Raw genomic sequence first — 14,268 nt, forward strand, 5'->3', positions numbered from 1 at the left:
GAATTATCAGGCTGACAGTTCCGATTTGTTTTTAAAGCCGGCCTTTCGGTCTGAAGCTCGTCTGAAGGACAATGAGAACTCAGTTTAAAACACCGAGCCAGGGCTGTCCCCCTGCCACAGTCCCCAGACCCTGGTGTTTGGCACTGTCTGCACCCTCTCTCCTGGGCCCTAGGTCAAATAGGTAGGTTTTAAAGGGCATCTTAAAGGAGGCTAGAGATGCGGAGAGATGTAGTGAGGGATTCATAGCTTAGGACCTAGGCAGCTGAAGATACAGCCACCATTGATAGAGTCAGTGAAATTGGAAGTATGCAAGAGGTCAGAAATAGAGAAGTGCGGTTAACCCTGAAGGCTGTAGGCCTGGAGGAGATTACAGAGATAGAGAAGGATGAGGCCATGAAGGGATTTAGAAACAAAGATGAGAAATTTAAAATTGAAGCATTGCTCAACCAGGTACTAACGTAGGTCATTGAGCAAAGGGTGAATGGGGTTTGGTATGCATTAGGGTATGAGCAGCAGAGTTTTAGGTGAGTTAAAGTTGTGATAGATTGTAGAAGGCCAGCCAGGAGTGAAAGGAAAAGAAGACATGCATGTATATAACACCATTCAGGATCTTGGAACATCATACTTTCTAGCCATTGAAGTGTAGTCACTGTAGTAATGTAGGAACAAGGCAACCAAAATGCATACAACAAGGTCCCACATGCAGCCATGTGATAATGACCAGATAACCTGTTTTTGTGATATTGATCGAGGGATTAAAGGTCAGGGCACCAGTGATAACTCCCCTTCTCTTCATGGTAGTGTCTTGGATCTCTTGCACCTACTTGCGAGGGTGGATGGAGCCTCAGTTTAAATTCTCGTTCAATAGATGGCACTCCAACAATGCAGCATTTCTTCAGTACTTCACTGGAGTGTCAGCTTAGATTTTTCTGCTTGAATCTCAAGAGTGGGGGCTTGAACCTACGGGGCAGAATTTTTAGGTTGGTGTGCGGGCGCGCACCTGACCTGATTGGATGGGAATTTTTGCGTGATGACATCGGGCGAGCATTCTGCGCTCACGTGATATTTCGGTCGGCGGGGTGGGCATGCGAGTGTTGGAAGCGTGCCCACCGACAATCAAGAAGACAAAGTTGTTGAGGTTCCAGTTGTCCCCGATTTTTCGTGGTCCATCCAGCCTCACAGTTGACAGACGGGCGAATCTGCCAGGTGGACTTTGCATTTTTGATGAAACCTCATCCAAGGCCGGGATGAGGTTTGCGTTATTAAGTTTTAGAAATGTATGGGCAGAATTGTCATCATGTATATGTTCAGGTGACTGATTCTGATGCGTGGATATTTTTTTCTGGATTTCAAAATCTTTATTTAATTGTTTTGAAGTGTTCAGCCCCCTGAGACAGCTCTCTGCTTTCAGGGAGCTTCCATTTAGCGTTCACCTGCACTTACGTCAGTGCCCGCCCTCCTCCCGTCTCCACCCCGGCAGCGCTGAGCATTTTTGGCACGCGCTTCACACTGGCTGGCCGTTAATTGGCCAGCCAGCGTGAAATTGCGGTTGGGGGCTGATCGCCGGCGGTGGTTCGATCCCTGGCTGCTCCTGGACCTAAAAATCCTCCCCATAATCTTCTGACATGGGAATTGGAATAATCACATCTGGAAGTAATAAAAGGATCACAGCAACAGATGAGCTGAAGCAGGGGCTGCTGGGTGACAAGAGTTATCCCCTCAGTAGGTGGTTCATGACGTCTCTCCGCCATCCAAGAACAGAAGCTGAGCAGCGGTACAATAGGAACCATACCTCCACAAGGGCTGTGGTGGAGAGAGCCATCGGTCTTCTCAAGATGCGCTTCCGATGCCTGGACCGCTCAGGGGGCGCACTCCAGTACCCCCCAGATCGTGTGTTGCTGATAGTGGTTGCATGCTGCACTCTCCCTAATCTTGCAATGGAAAGGGGGGACGCTGTGGACGATGAAGACGTCGCGCAGTGGCTGCGGCTGCACACTATGAGTCCAGCAGTGAGTCCGAGAATGAGCACGCACAGGGAAATACTGAGAGGGTAGATGCTGACCCGGGCATACTCCAGGGAGGCAGGGACACCGGGAGGCTTTAATCCAGTGAACCTTCGGCTAGCACACCACTTTTGGACCACCAGAACAAGCCTGGGCTGTAAGCCCCGTACTTGATACCTAAGTGCAAAATCTGCCTGGTTAGGAACATTAACTAAGGGCCTTGTTAATAAAGCTGAATGTCCCACAAATCACTCATAACATTATTGGAAACCATCCACCTGCAGAAGAAAAGATGCACCCTCAGCCATGGTAACATGTCTGAATTTAATATTACAACCAAAGAAACTTAAACAAAATGACAAAGGTGTTAAAAATCACACCAACTCACAAAGACCTCATTGCGGCCAACACAAAAGCACCAGTGATAAACCTGTGGTGTGCCTAAGGTGCTTTATGTTTACATTTTCGGGTACTACATCTTGGAGCTGACCCCTCGCTGGGAGTGGCATCTGAGATGGCCTGCTCACTCTGCTGTCCTGCTGCCCTCTGACATTGGCAGTCGTCCTTGGGCCATGGAACCTGTGCTGGCCCCGACTGGGAGGAAGCTGCCAGTTCCACAGCTGGCATCTCCCCAGTTGTCTTAGCGTCACCAGATGCAACGGTCACTGGCAGAGCGGTGGAGGAGCTGCCGCCCTCATCTGGAGCGCCCTGAGAGGTGCCCAGAGATGCCAGGCAGCTGCTGCACCGACGTGAAGTCGCTTCGGAACTCCCTGCTCACTGTGGATGGATGGGCACCGAGCTGGGAAATTTGGTGCCCAGACCATCTTCCACACTGGCACTGACCAGCTGAGGTCAATGCCGATGTGAGGGCTTGCTGGCCTGAGCACATCCCCAGGAAGCCCTGATTGGTCTCCTGGAAGAGCCTCTCCATGAGAGTCGCCACTCCATGGAGGACACATGGCGCTTGGCCATGAGGCTCATTGCCTCGATGATAGTCCGCGTAGACTCCTCCACCATGGAGACCAAGCCAAGTATAGCCTCATGTATCTCCACCAGAAGCTCCCGCACACTCGGCCTCATTTCCTGCGTTGACAGAGGCATATCATCAGGCACCGACTGAGCATGTGCCTGGTCCCCTGCAGTTCTCCGACTGCTGGCGTCATGGGCACTCTCTGTCTCTGCCAGCTCCTCCAGTGACTGTGAAGTGCCCTCACTGCTGTGACCTGGGATACTAGCTGATGTTCTAAGTCCCACCAAGCTGCTAGTATCTGCGCTGGTGCCTGCCTGGCAGAGGTGGTGTGACGCTGGTGAGACTTCAGGGCTCTCAGGAGCCTCTGCTGCTCCTCCTCCCAGCCCTGCTCCAATTATGTTGAAAAGAAGAACAAGGACATTGGATCAGTTAACATGGAGACAATGTCAAAGTGCATCCCTGTCCCCTAGATCATTATGCGCTTACTCTTCCATAAGCAATGGTGAAGCCATGTTGCAAACTTCAATCACTGAACATTCAGCACTGCCATGGCTGTTGGGAGAAAAATGCTGACCTCAGCAACAACAAAAACAGAATTACCTGGAAAAACTCAGGTCTGGCAGCATCCGAGGAGAAGAAAAGAGTTGACGTTTCGAGTCCTCATGACCCTTCAGGTTCTGTTGAAGGGTCATGAGGACTCGAAACGTCAAATCTTTTCTTCTCTGCCGATGCTGCCAGACCTGCTGAGTTCTTCTAGGTAATTCTGTTTTTGTTTTGGATTTCCAGCATCTGCAGTTTTTTGTTTTTATCTCTATTATAATGGTGACCTCAGTGCTGGGCAAACATACCTGCCCGTGACACTCCCGCCTCACTGACACCGGCGGACCTGGGCGCATGGCGCCTCTCCAGATCTAGGGCCTCCTGCTAGAAGCAGCTGAGAATCGCCAACTGTGCCAGCCCACTGCCAATCCTCACCCACTCAGCAGCATTATGTGCATTCTTCTCCAGAAGAGGAGAGAAGAGCATTGGTTAGAGCTACTTGTACCTGGACTCTATTCGTGGACGGCCGACTCCAACCAGAGTGGGACATTGCAGGACTCCAGTGTCTTCTCACCCCGTTGCTGCCAAACACACACACAAAGATGCTAGGCCTGCCCCTCCCCCCCACCCCCTTGGCCAAATACTGCCACATTAGGCACCACACAGTCTAATCTTCCATAGTAAGGAGGCGCAAGTACGTGAAGCGCAGAGGACAGCAGATCAATCAGTGCCAACGCCACCTTGAAGCTCCCCTCTCAGCATGTCATCACCGTGACTTTGACATGTCCTGGAGTTTCAGCACTGCCCCTAGGTGCAGCTCTTCCAGGTTGCCCCCAAAACAGTAATGTGGATCCCAGTGTACCGGGGGCAGAACCCATCTCTTCACCACCCTCTCAGGGTGACCTCGGCATAGGCAATATCTGCTGGCCCACCCAGTAAAGGACACATGTCGTCAATGATTCAATCCCCTCACTACACTCAGACTTGGGGAGGCGGGGGGGGGGTGGGCACCGGGGGGAAAGCCTACCTGCTGGGTTAAGTGACCAATGCCAACATGGTACTCACCCTTACTGAGCGCAACAGGTCATTGAAGCACTTGCGACACTGGATCCAGGTGCGCCGCACCACGTCCCGGGAGCTCACCACCTCTGCCACCTCCTCTCAGGCATGTTTGGTCATGTGGGGGGGCCTCCTTCTCTTGTCCTGGGGGACCAGGACCTCCAGCCATGCTGCTACCTCCTCGAGGAGGGCAGCAATGCAATCATTGGAAAAACGAGGGACACAGTGCCCCCCCCCCCCCCCCCCCCCCCCCCCCCCCCCCGCCCTATCCTCCTGCCTGGCCTGCTCACCAGCAGCGCCCTGGGAAGCCCTTCCACTGGCCGTGATTCACCGTGAAAGGCTGCAGCAGCTTTTTAAAACAGCCCCGCCGCTGCCCACCCACTCCCACTGTCCTTGGGAGCTCTGATTCACGTTGGGTGGGGCCTTAATTGGCCCGCCTGCTTGAAATGGCGGTGCAGACCCGATTGCGGGCGGCGATCTGGTCCACGCTCTCCCGCTCTGCCCACCCGATAGGCAGAAAATTCTGCCCTTTGTTTCTTTTATTCTCCCTTTACCACCCCCTTTTGCCTTGCATCATCTTTTGTCATTAAATCATTCCTGCCTTACACCCTATCACAGAGCTTCCCTTTTTGTTTTTTACTACTTTCTCCTGCCCTATCCTACCTCTGTCTGTGCTTACAACCTTTTACATCTCTAACCATCTCCAGTTCCGATGAAAAGTTGCCGACCTGAAATATTTACTCTGTTTCCCTCTCCACAGATGCTGCCTGGCCTGCTGACTATTTCTAGGATTTTCCATTTGTATTTCAGATTTCCAGCATCCTCTGCATTTTCCTTTTGCACCGTTTGTGTTCTTAAACAAGATATTCCAACTTCCTTTTCTCAAAAACATAAACAGCTGATAGAATACAAAAGTAGATCATAATTTTTAGAACTGTTAAATGCTAATGCTTTCCCATTTCATGGTAAATGCCTGGAAGGAAAAGTATACAGAATTGATATACCATCTTTCATGTCCTCAGGAAATCCAAAAACGCTTCACAACCATTAAATTACTTTGGAGCGCTGTCATTGTGTTACAACCTCCGAAGAGATCAGTAACTTTTTAAAAGATATTTGAACTCCCAGTTATTAACTGAAAGAATTATGGCACAAAATTTCACATTTTAAACAAAAATTTTTATGGCACAAGAGTTAAACAAAGCAAATACTAATAATTTTAATAGTATTTATTTAGAAATAAATTATATTTTTAACTACTTATACATTAAATCCGATAAGTTCAACAAGACACACCCCGGTCCTCTTTTATTTCCACCCTAGACTTATCCTATACTTTAGAGGAACTTCACTTCTTTTGGGACCAAACCAAGATGTGCCAAAGCTCTTAGGAATTCACTTTGATTCTCCTCAATGTTCCCAATATTCTCTGAGGTATGAGACTTCTTAGGGCCTTTTCACTAGCATCCGGCTAGGTGAACCCTCCAACTCTCTTTAAGTGCCTCATGATTGTGGAATCCCCAGCTCAAACATGGGCCTCACTGCTTTCTTGCTTAGTGACTCCAAATCAGAAAATGCCCTTGGCCGGGTTTTACTGGTCCCGGTGCGGCGGGTCCTGCCACAGCAGATGCAGCCAAATCATTCAAAAGTCCATTCACTTCAGTGGGACCAGAAGATCCCACTGGCGGGAGGGGCCGTAAAATTCTAGCCCTTGTTTCAGATAGCCAGCTGCCACTGGTCTACAGCTCCTGGCAGATTCTCTCTCTGCTTGTCTCAAAGCTGCTTCCATATTGACTTCAACTGCCCGTTTCTGTGAGAAATCACACATAAAAACGCAAAGCCAAGAAAAAAACCTCCCTGCAACCTATCCCCACAGCAACATGGCGCACCTGGGATCTCCCAGATAGAGATTTAAATTAATTATTCCCAAACTTTCCCTTTTGTTCTGGGAAAACCATATGAATAATTTATAACCCTTATTTAGGCAACTATAGACATCCAGCCTCCACCAAGAAACTCAGCAGTCCAATGTTTAGCTTCCAATACTTCCCACTATAACCAAAAAAACAAACATAGGTCACCTTTTGTATTGCAATTACTTCAGGTTTGTTCATCAGTTTCTCAGCATTTTTCATTTATATCCCCAAACTAAAAGTTATATTCCGAAAACACATGAACTATAAAATTAGGCATTCATAACAATTGTTACTTTTTTGGACAAACTCCACAGTCAATTTGTGTACAGTAAAATCCTACAAACCACATATGATCCAGTTAATGACCAGGAGATTAGTTATCACTAGCTATCTTAAGTAAGTTAGAATTATTTCGTTTTTAATTTAAAAAGGATTAATTTTATTTCACAGATCTCCATTCTTGGAGTTTTCACAGTTTGCGGGTTATCAGTTGTATGGTGACGAGGAGGTACCAGCAGGAGGCATCATCACAGGCATTGGAAGAGTATCTGGGTAAGTGTTACATTTCAATTAACCGTTTACTCTCCCCATCTTCCTATAATAAAGGGATGTTATGGAAGTCATTCAAGATAACTTATGTAAGGAATGGGCCGGGAGGGTGGGTGGTTGATGTGGTCATGAGCCACTGTCCTTATTTCTTTCAAGTGCCCATCCATTTTCATTTCGAAATCAGTGATCATCTCTGCTTCCACCACCTTCATAGGCAATGAGTTCCATGTCATTGTCACTCCCTGCAGAAAAAAGTTCTTTCTCTCATCCCCCTATATCTTGTGCCCAAAATCCTAAATCTGTGTCCCCTCGCCTTTGTACCATCTGCTTGTGGGAAGCTTTTTTATTCATTCATGGGGTGTGGGTGTTGCTGGCTAGGCCAACATTTGCCCATCCCTAATTGCCCTCGAGAAGGTGATGGTGAGCTGCCGACTTGAACTGCTGCAGTCTGTGTGGTGTAGGTACACCCATACTGCTGTTAGGAAGGGAGTTCCAGGATTTTGACCCAGCAACAGTGAAGGAACAGCAATATATTTCTAAGTCAGGATGGTGAGTGGCTTTCAGGCGAACTTGCCGGTGGGTGTTCCCATGTATCTGCTGCCCTTGTCCTTCTAGCTGGTAGCAGTCGTGTGTTTGGAAGGTGCTGTCTAAGGAGCCTTGGTGAGTTCTTGCAGTACTTTTCTTTGTCAGCCTTATCAAACCTGTCATAATCATGTACACCTCTATCAAATCTCTCCTTGATCTCCTTTGGTCCAAGGAGAACAACCCCAGCCTAAACTTGAAACTAAAATCCCTCATTCATAGAATTGTTCTGATACATTTCCTCTGCACACTTTCAAGGACCCTCACACCCTTCCTTAAGAGTGGTGACCAGAACTGAATGCAGCACTTTAGTTGTGGCCTAACCAGAGTTTCATAAAGGTTTAGCATAACCTGTTTGATTTAATACTCAATGCGTCTATTTATGAAGACCAAGGTCTCATATACTACTCTCTCAATATGTCCTGACACCTTCAAGAACCTGTACACATGGACCCCCAAGTCCTCCTGTCCTTACACACAATATTTAGTCTTTACTGCTTCTCCCTTCCCTTTCTACCAAAATGCATCAACTCATACTTCTCTGTATTTAATTCCACCTGCCTTATTTGTCTGCCCATTCTGCTGGCCTATCTATTGTCCTGTTGCAGTCGATTGGTATCATCCTCACTGTTTGCTGCATCTCCAAATTTGATACCATTGGCACATTTTGAAATTTCATTCTGTATTCCAACATCCAAGTCTTTTTTAGATTTTAATAAAACACACTGAACCTTGGGGAATGCTACTGTCTACCATCCTCCAGTCTGAAAAACAACCATTTACCACAGCCTACTGTTTATGTCCCTGAGCTAACTTTTTATCCAAGCTATTGAATAAAAGCCCTCCTATTCATGAGCGTCAGTTTTATTAATCTGCTTTTTACGTGGTATTCTGTCACATGCTTTCTTAAAATCCATAGGGACAATATTCCTTACTCTCCCTTCATCAACCTTCTCTCTTACCTCATCAAAAAAATTCAGTTAAATTAGTCAAACATGATCTGTCTTTTATAAATCTGTGCTGGCTCTCCTTAAGTAATTCAAACTCCTCTAAGTGCCTGTTATTTTTTTCCCTGATAATTGTTTCTAAAGTTCCACCCACCACTGATGTTAAATTGACCAGCCTGATGCACGTGATAATTTTTTTCTTTGTTTCATCATTTTCTATCTCTCTCATCATCCTAGGAGCCCTGGGTTTGGCTAGTAATAGCTTACACTTTTCACTGCACTTGCACATCTTTTATGCACTTACCTTTTGGTAAGGTTTAGTTCAAAATCTAATATACCTGGTACATGGATCGCTGCTCTGGTTAGACCTATACATGTCAAGCACTTGGTGTTTATTTTTAGTGCAGTGTGCAATGCGTACTCTTCTGGTGCTATCGGATGTAGTCAACTGAAAATCATACAGGAAATTCAGGATCCATGTTATTCACGTACAGAGTAAGGGAATATGAACATATAAATTAGGAGCAGGTGGTTAGCACTCAATTTTCTTGTGCACAGACTATTTTTAGGTTTCTCATAAATTTATTCATTCACGGGATGGGAATGTTGGCTAGGCCAGCATTTATTGCCGTTCGTAATTTCACTTGAGACGGTGGTGGTGAGCTGCCTTCTTGAACCGTTACGGTCCATATGATGCAGGTACAACCGCAGTGCTGTTAGGAAGGGAGTCCCTGGATTTCTACCCAGTGACAGAAATATAATTATTAATATTAGTAATATTAATATACAGTAATATAATTAGTAAGGAGGACTTTGCAGGGTCGCCAGGGATTGCCTAGCATTCTAGATGGATGAAGGCCTGGGTGGTTCGTCCAGTTTCATTCCTTTTAGATTTTGTAGCGGTTTGATACAACTGAGTGTCTTGATAGGCTATTTCAGAGGGCAGTTAAGAGTTAACCACATTGCTGTGGGTCTGGAATCTCATGCAGGCCAGAGCAGGTAAGACTGGCAGATTTCCTTCCCTAAAGGGCATTAGTGAACCGGATGGGTTTTTACAATCGACGGTGGTTTCATGGTCATCATTACTGATACTAGCTTTTAATTTCAGATTTATTAATTGAACATAAATTCCACCAGCTGCTGTGGTGGGTTTTGAACCCATATCCCCAACGCATTAGCCTGGGTCTCTGGATTTAGTCCAGTGACATGACCACTACACCACTGCCTTTTAGACTACTTATAAGAATCATTTGTGTTGATTATAACTTGAGAAACATATTCAAAGAGCTCATTTGTCAGGTTCTACACAGATGCTAAACCCGAGAAAATCAGCCCGTTAGTGACTTGTTAAACCCTCGGTAGCATGTGCTTGAGACAAAAACAGAAAGTGCGGCAAACTCTCACCAGGTCTGGCATCTGAGAGCAAAATAAGGTTAATGTTTCAAATCAGTGATCTTTCATCAGAACATGTGCTTAATTGAATCCGGCTGGAAGCAAGCAAGTGAGAATGGTTAACCCTGGAACCCGAAGCTCAGAATCCGGCTTTATATCCATTTGATGCTGCTTTTTCACATCAGTGAATTTGTTTCTAGAATAGGCAGAGCCTTGACTTTTGGTTCCACCAGAGGGCGCCAATGCAATCCTCAACTGTAATGTTAGTTATTAACGGATTTCTTCTTGCAACAAAGGGTTATTAGTCTGATGGCATTAATCCCACTTATGATTCACGACTGTTTTGTATAGTAACAGCTTTATTAGAGTGACTGATTTGGTCTTCCATTTGTGTTAACTGACACGCACATTAATCAACAGTTTCCCAGGCTCAGATTGCCTTTGAGAAGGCTCTCTAAACACAAGACCTGGAGTGACCAGCTCCCACTTTCCAGCTCCTCTGTGTGGCTGCTTTGTGTCTGATCCTCTAGAAGACACTGACTTAAAGGGGATCTGGTTCAATTTTTATACTATAGTGCAACCATGGTCTGTGCTTGTATAATAGATAGATAAGTAATATGCACTATGCACATTTAGCTGAGCTGCATTTTTAGGTGGTTACCTGGCTTATAATCTTGTCAGCCTTTACCCCTGTACTACAAGCTTAGCTTATAGTATAGTAAGCGCTTGGACCAAATATTAATCCTGGTCCCTAGACCTGGGTATTTTCATTCTCTTCTTTTGTGTGTACAAACTGTCTGTTATTTAAATATAGAGATTAGATCGAGTTCCTTTTCTCTCTCATTTGCTCTTTTTCTTCTCAGGTAGAGCCCTCAATTATTTGAGAGTTGCCGAACCATGGCTTATGCTATGATTTTACTAGGGGGCAGGGCAAGGAGGTAGGCACCAAATCTATCTCAACCAGAATGGGAATCAAACCTCATACTGTTGGCGTTACTCTGAACCGCATGCTAACTGTCTAGCTAACTGAACTCCCCACCCTGCCTCATTTGCTCTACCGCTAAAAAGTTTTAAAAGAAAGGAGTGCTAGAATAGATTTGACTCTTATTGATTGGCCAGAATTTTGACCTTGATGGGCGGGTGGGCCCCACCGGCTTAGCGGTGGGCGGAACCCCCGCTGCTGAAACGGGGCCGGCCGCCATTTTACATGGGCAGGCCAATTAATGCCCACCCAGCGGCCTGCCCGATATAGCGCTTCCTGTGCGGGGGGGGGGGGGGGGGGGGGGGGGGGTGGGGGGGGGATTGCCCAACTGTCAAAGTGTGCTCTTCCGCTGGGGCTCCTGACCTGTCCACCAGCTTTAAGGTTGGACGGGCAGGTCTTTCAATGAGCTTAATGATCCTGTCAATGGCCTCAATTGGCCATTGACAGATCGGCGGGCGGACAGCTGATTTCGCTGTCCGCCCACCTTCCTAAAAATTTAAATGGATCAGGATGACGTCGGGGGTTCCTCCCAATGTCATCCCGCGTCATTTTCCTGTTGGCGAGCAGGCCCCGCCCCCAAATCGCTGCCAGGAAAATTGTGGCCATTGTCTTGACATCAGTCTGTCTATAATTGAAGGTAACAGAAACTCAGCATCCATAACCAGGCCACCTTGTAAAGTCAGAATAGGGCTGAAAACTAGCCACCTCCTCCAAATGCCTCGCACACAGATAACCCCAAATGTGCCAATGTGTTCATAAGAAATGTGATTTTTAAAAAAAATAATCATTTGGTAAGGCTATTCACGGATTGGGAACTACATGTTGTTTGGAGGTTTGGATGCTTTGTTGGGTCCATGGAGTACAATTGATTCACAAGGATATTCAGGGTGCTGCCTACTTGTAAAATAGCACATTGTTTGGCGGCTGTGTGTTTGTAACTTTCTGAATTTGGACGATTGTCTAAGTGTTGCCTTTTGAGTTCTAAGCAGAGCTCATATCTGCTCTGATTGGTAAATGTTTCTTCCACATGTTTGTTGTGGAAAGAATTGTGTTTTGTTACAGTGGGGAGCATATCTTGTTGTGAGCGATGACAGTTACACTAGACTCTGTGATCCAGGATGAGCAGGTTTTTCAATAGGCAAGCCCAGCAGGCATTGGCCTTTTGTCTGCACAGAGTCCAAGGTCTTATGATGCTTTCTGTGGCTTCTCAGAATGGCTGAAAGTGAGGATGGAACCAGAAAGGTTAGAGTCCCTCCCACAATCATTCCATGAAAGGGGCGGAATCTGAGAACCATTTGTGGGGTGTGGTATGCTCATCATATTATCTTGAACTGGCCTTCAAGCACCTAGAATTCTAATCTTATTTGAAATTGTTTAATTTTCTGTCTACTGCTTTCACTAAATGCTGAATACCTTTCCAACTGTTAGTGTTTTTTTAAAATTCTGTTATGTTCATGGGTATATTTTCAGTCAAATTCCTTAGTTGCATGTGTTGAGCGGTGTTATCTGGTGGACATAATGGAAAGGAAAGTTTAGGATTTCATTAGAATTTTGACAGCATTCAAATATTTTGTGTTTACTCCCAGTATTAGATGGTCTTCCGTGTTGGGTAAGGTTTTATGATGTTCAGCGTATACTTGGCTGAGTTCTACATATTTCCACTTCGCAATTTATCTTCTGCCACTCTTCAGATCATTTACACTTTCAGTGGTTTGGTTATTTCTGTTCTCCAAGCTACTTCGCTGAATCTGTATATGTGTTGGGCACCACACTAAAAGCTAGAAGTGTAGCATGGCACAAAAGCAAGCAGCCACATTACCTGCCCTATTTAGCTTTTGCTTTTTAAATGTTTGGACATTTAAGAACAGAAGAAATAGGAGGAGTAGGCCATTCAGCTCCTCAGCCATTCAACTAGATCGTGAGGTAGAGCCTCTACCTCAACGCCGTTTTCTCGCACTGTCCCCAAATCCCTTGATGTCATTAGATTCCAGAAAACTACCAACCTCTGTCTTGAACATACTCAATGACTGAGCCTTGGCAACTCTATGGGATGGAGAATTCCAAAGATTCACCACTCCCTGACTGAAGAATTTCCCCCTCATCTCAGTCCCAAATGGTCTTCCCCTTATTTTGACACTATGTCCCCTTGTTCAAGATCCCCTGCCAGGGGAACTATCCTTCCTGAGTCTACCTTGTCGAGCTCTGTAAGAATTTTGTATGCTTCAATGAGACCATTCTTCTAAACGCTAGAGAATATAGGCTCGGTCTCCTCAATCTCTCCTTTCAGGACAATCCCGTTATCCCAGGGTTCAGTCTGGTGAACAGCTAGGGCAACCACCCTAGTTATACGACTCGCCAGAACACTGGTCCCAGCATAGTTCAGATGGAGACTGTCCTAGTGGTACAGGTCTCATTTTCCCCAATATTGGTGCCAGTACCCCATGAATCGAAACTCATTTCTCCGACACCAATCTTTGAGCCACACTTTTAACTTTCTAATCTTATTTACCCTACTCCAATTTGCTCGTGGCACAGGTAATCATTCAGAGATTATTACCTTAGGTTTTGCTTTTTAATTTAGCCCCTAGCTGCTCACATTTTGTTCTAATGATAATGTACTGTACATTTATTTATCATCTTCTCTTTCCTCATTGAAATCTCTTATGAGGGATTTCTATTGTCATGCACCTTCTCAGTTGGGGGTTGGGTTACACACTTCCCTGTGGTCAGGTGGAGAAGATGCTCTTCTCTGGGAGCTGATAAATTTTGCCCGAGAGGAACTGCGTGTAGGGCAAATTTAAGCTTAGTAACAGTTTATCCTGTAAGCAAGTGGACATAAGTCTGCAAATCTGACCTATCCAACCAGAAAACCACAATATATCAACCAGCCAGAACTAAAAATTTATTTGTCATACTGGATATTCTTATCCAAAAATGCAATTCACTATTCCTGGGTTACAATTCTGATGGTTTTTAAATCCTTAAAATTGAAGTACACCTCTGCTGCACAGTATTTTTTTTCAATCTTTCAGACAGCTGGCTTAACATGCCCAGTGACAGCAGTTTTGAATGTTGGTCAAGACTAGAAGTTAGACTATTTCATTGTAGGTTTAGAATCCAATGCTGCATGGGCCATTATTGGTTGTGTTTTATCACTTAAACAGAGTAGTACCATTCCTTTTTGTTTAGATCTGTGAAGGGTTTGTCATTTGTGATTTGAATTCTTGTTTTATTTTTGATGAAGAGTTACACCTAGCGCAAAAGAAGATGGTTGTGATTGTTGGAGGTCAGTCATCTCAGCTCCAGGACATCACTGCAGGAGTTACTC

General features: G+C 45.6%; 1 protein-coding gene across 1 annotated transcript in view; it reads left to right on the plus strand.

Annotated features, from left to right (window-relative positions):
* The window catches only part of mccc2 (methylcrotonyl-CoA carboxylase subunit 2), a 122,142-nt gene that overhangs the window by 34,463 nt on the left and 73,411 nt on the right, over nt 1–14,268 (plus strand). The window contains exon 4 of the mRNA XM_041186323.1: nt 6,939–7,040. Within this exon, the coding sequence (XP_041042257.1) occupies nt 6,939–7,040 (102 nt within the window). The remainder of the gene's footprint in view (nt 1–6,938; nt 7,041–14,268) is intronic.

This window comes from Carcharodon carcharias, chromosome 4 (genome assembly GCF_017639515.1).
Source record: "Carcharodon carcharias isolate sCarCar2 chromosome 4, sCarCar2.pri, whole genome shotgun sequence".
Taxonomy (NCBI): Eukaryota; Metazoa; Chordata; class Chondrichthyes; order Lamniformes; family Lamnidae; genus Carcharodon; species Carcharodon carcharias.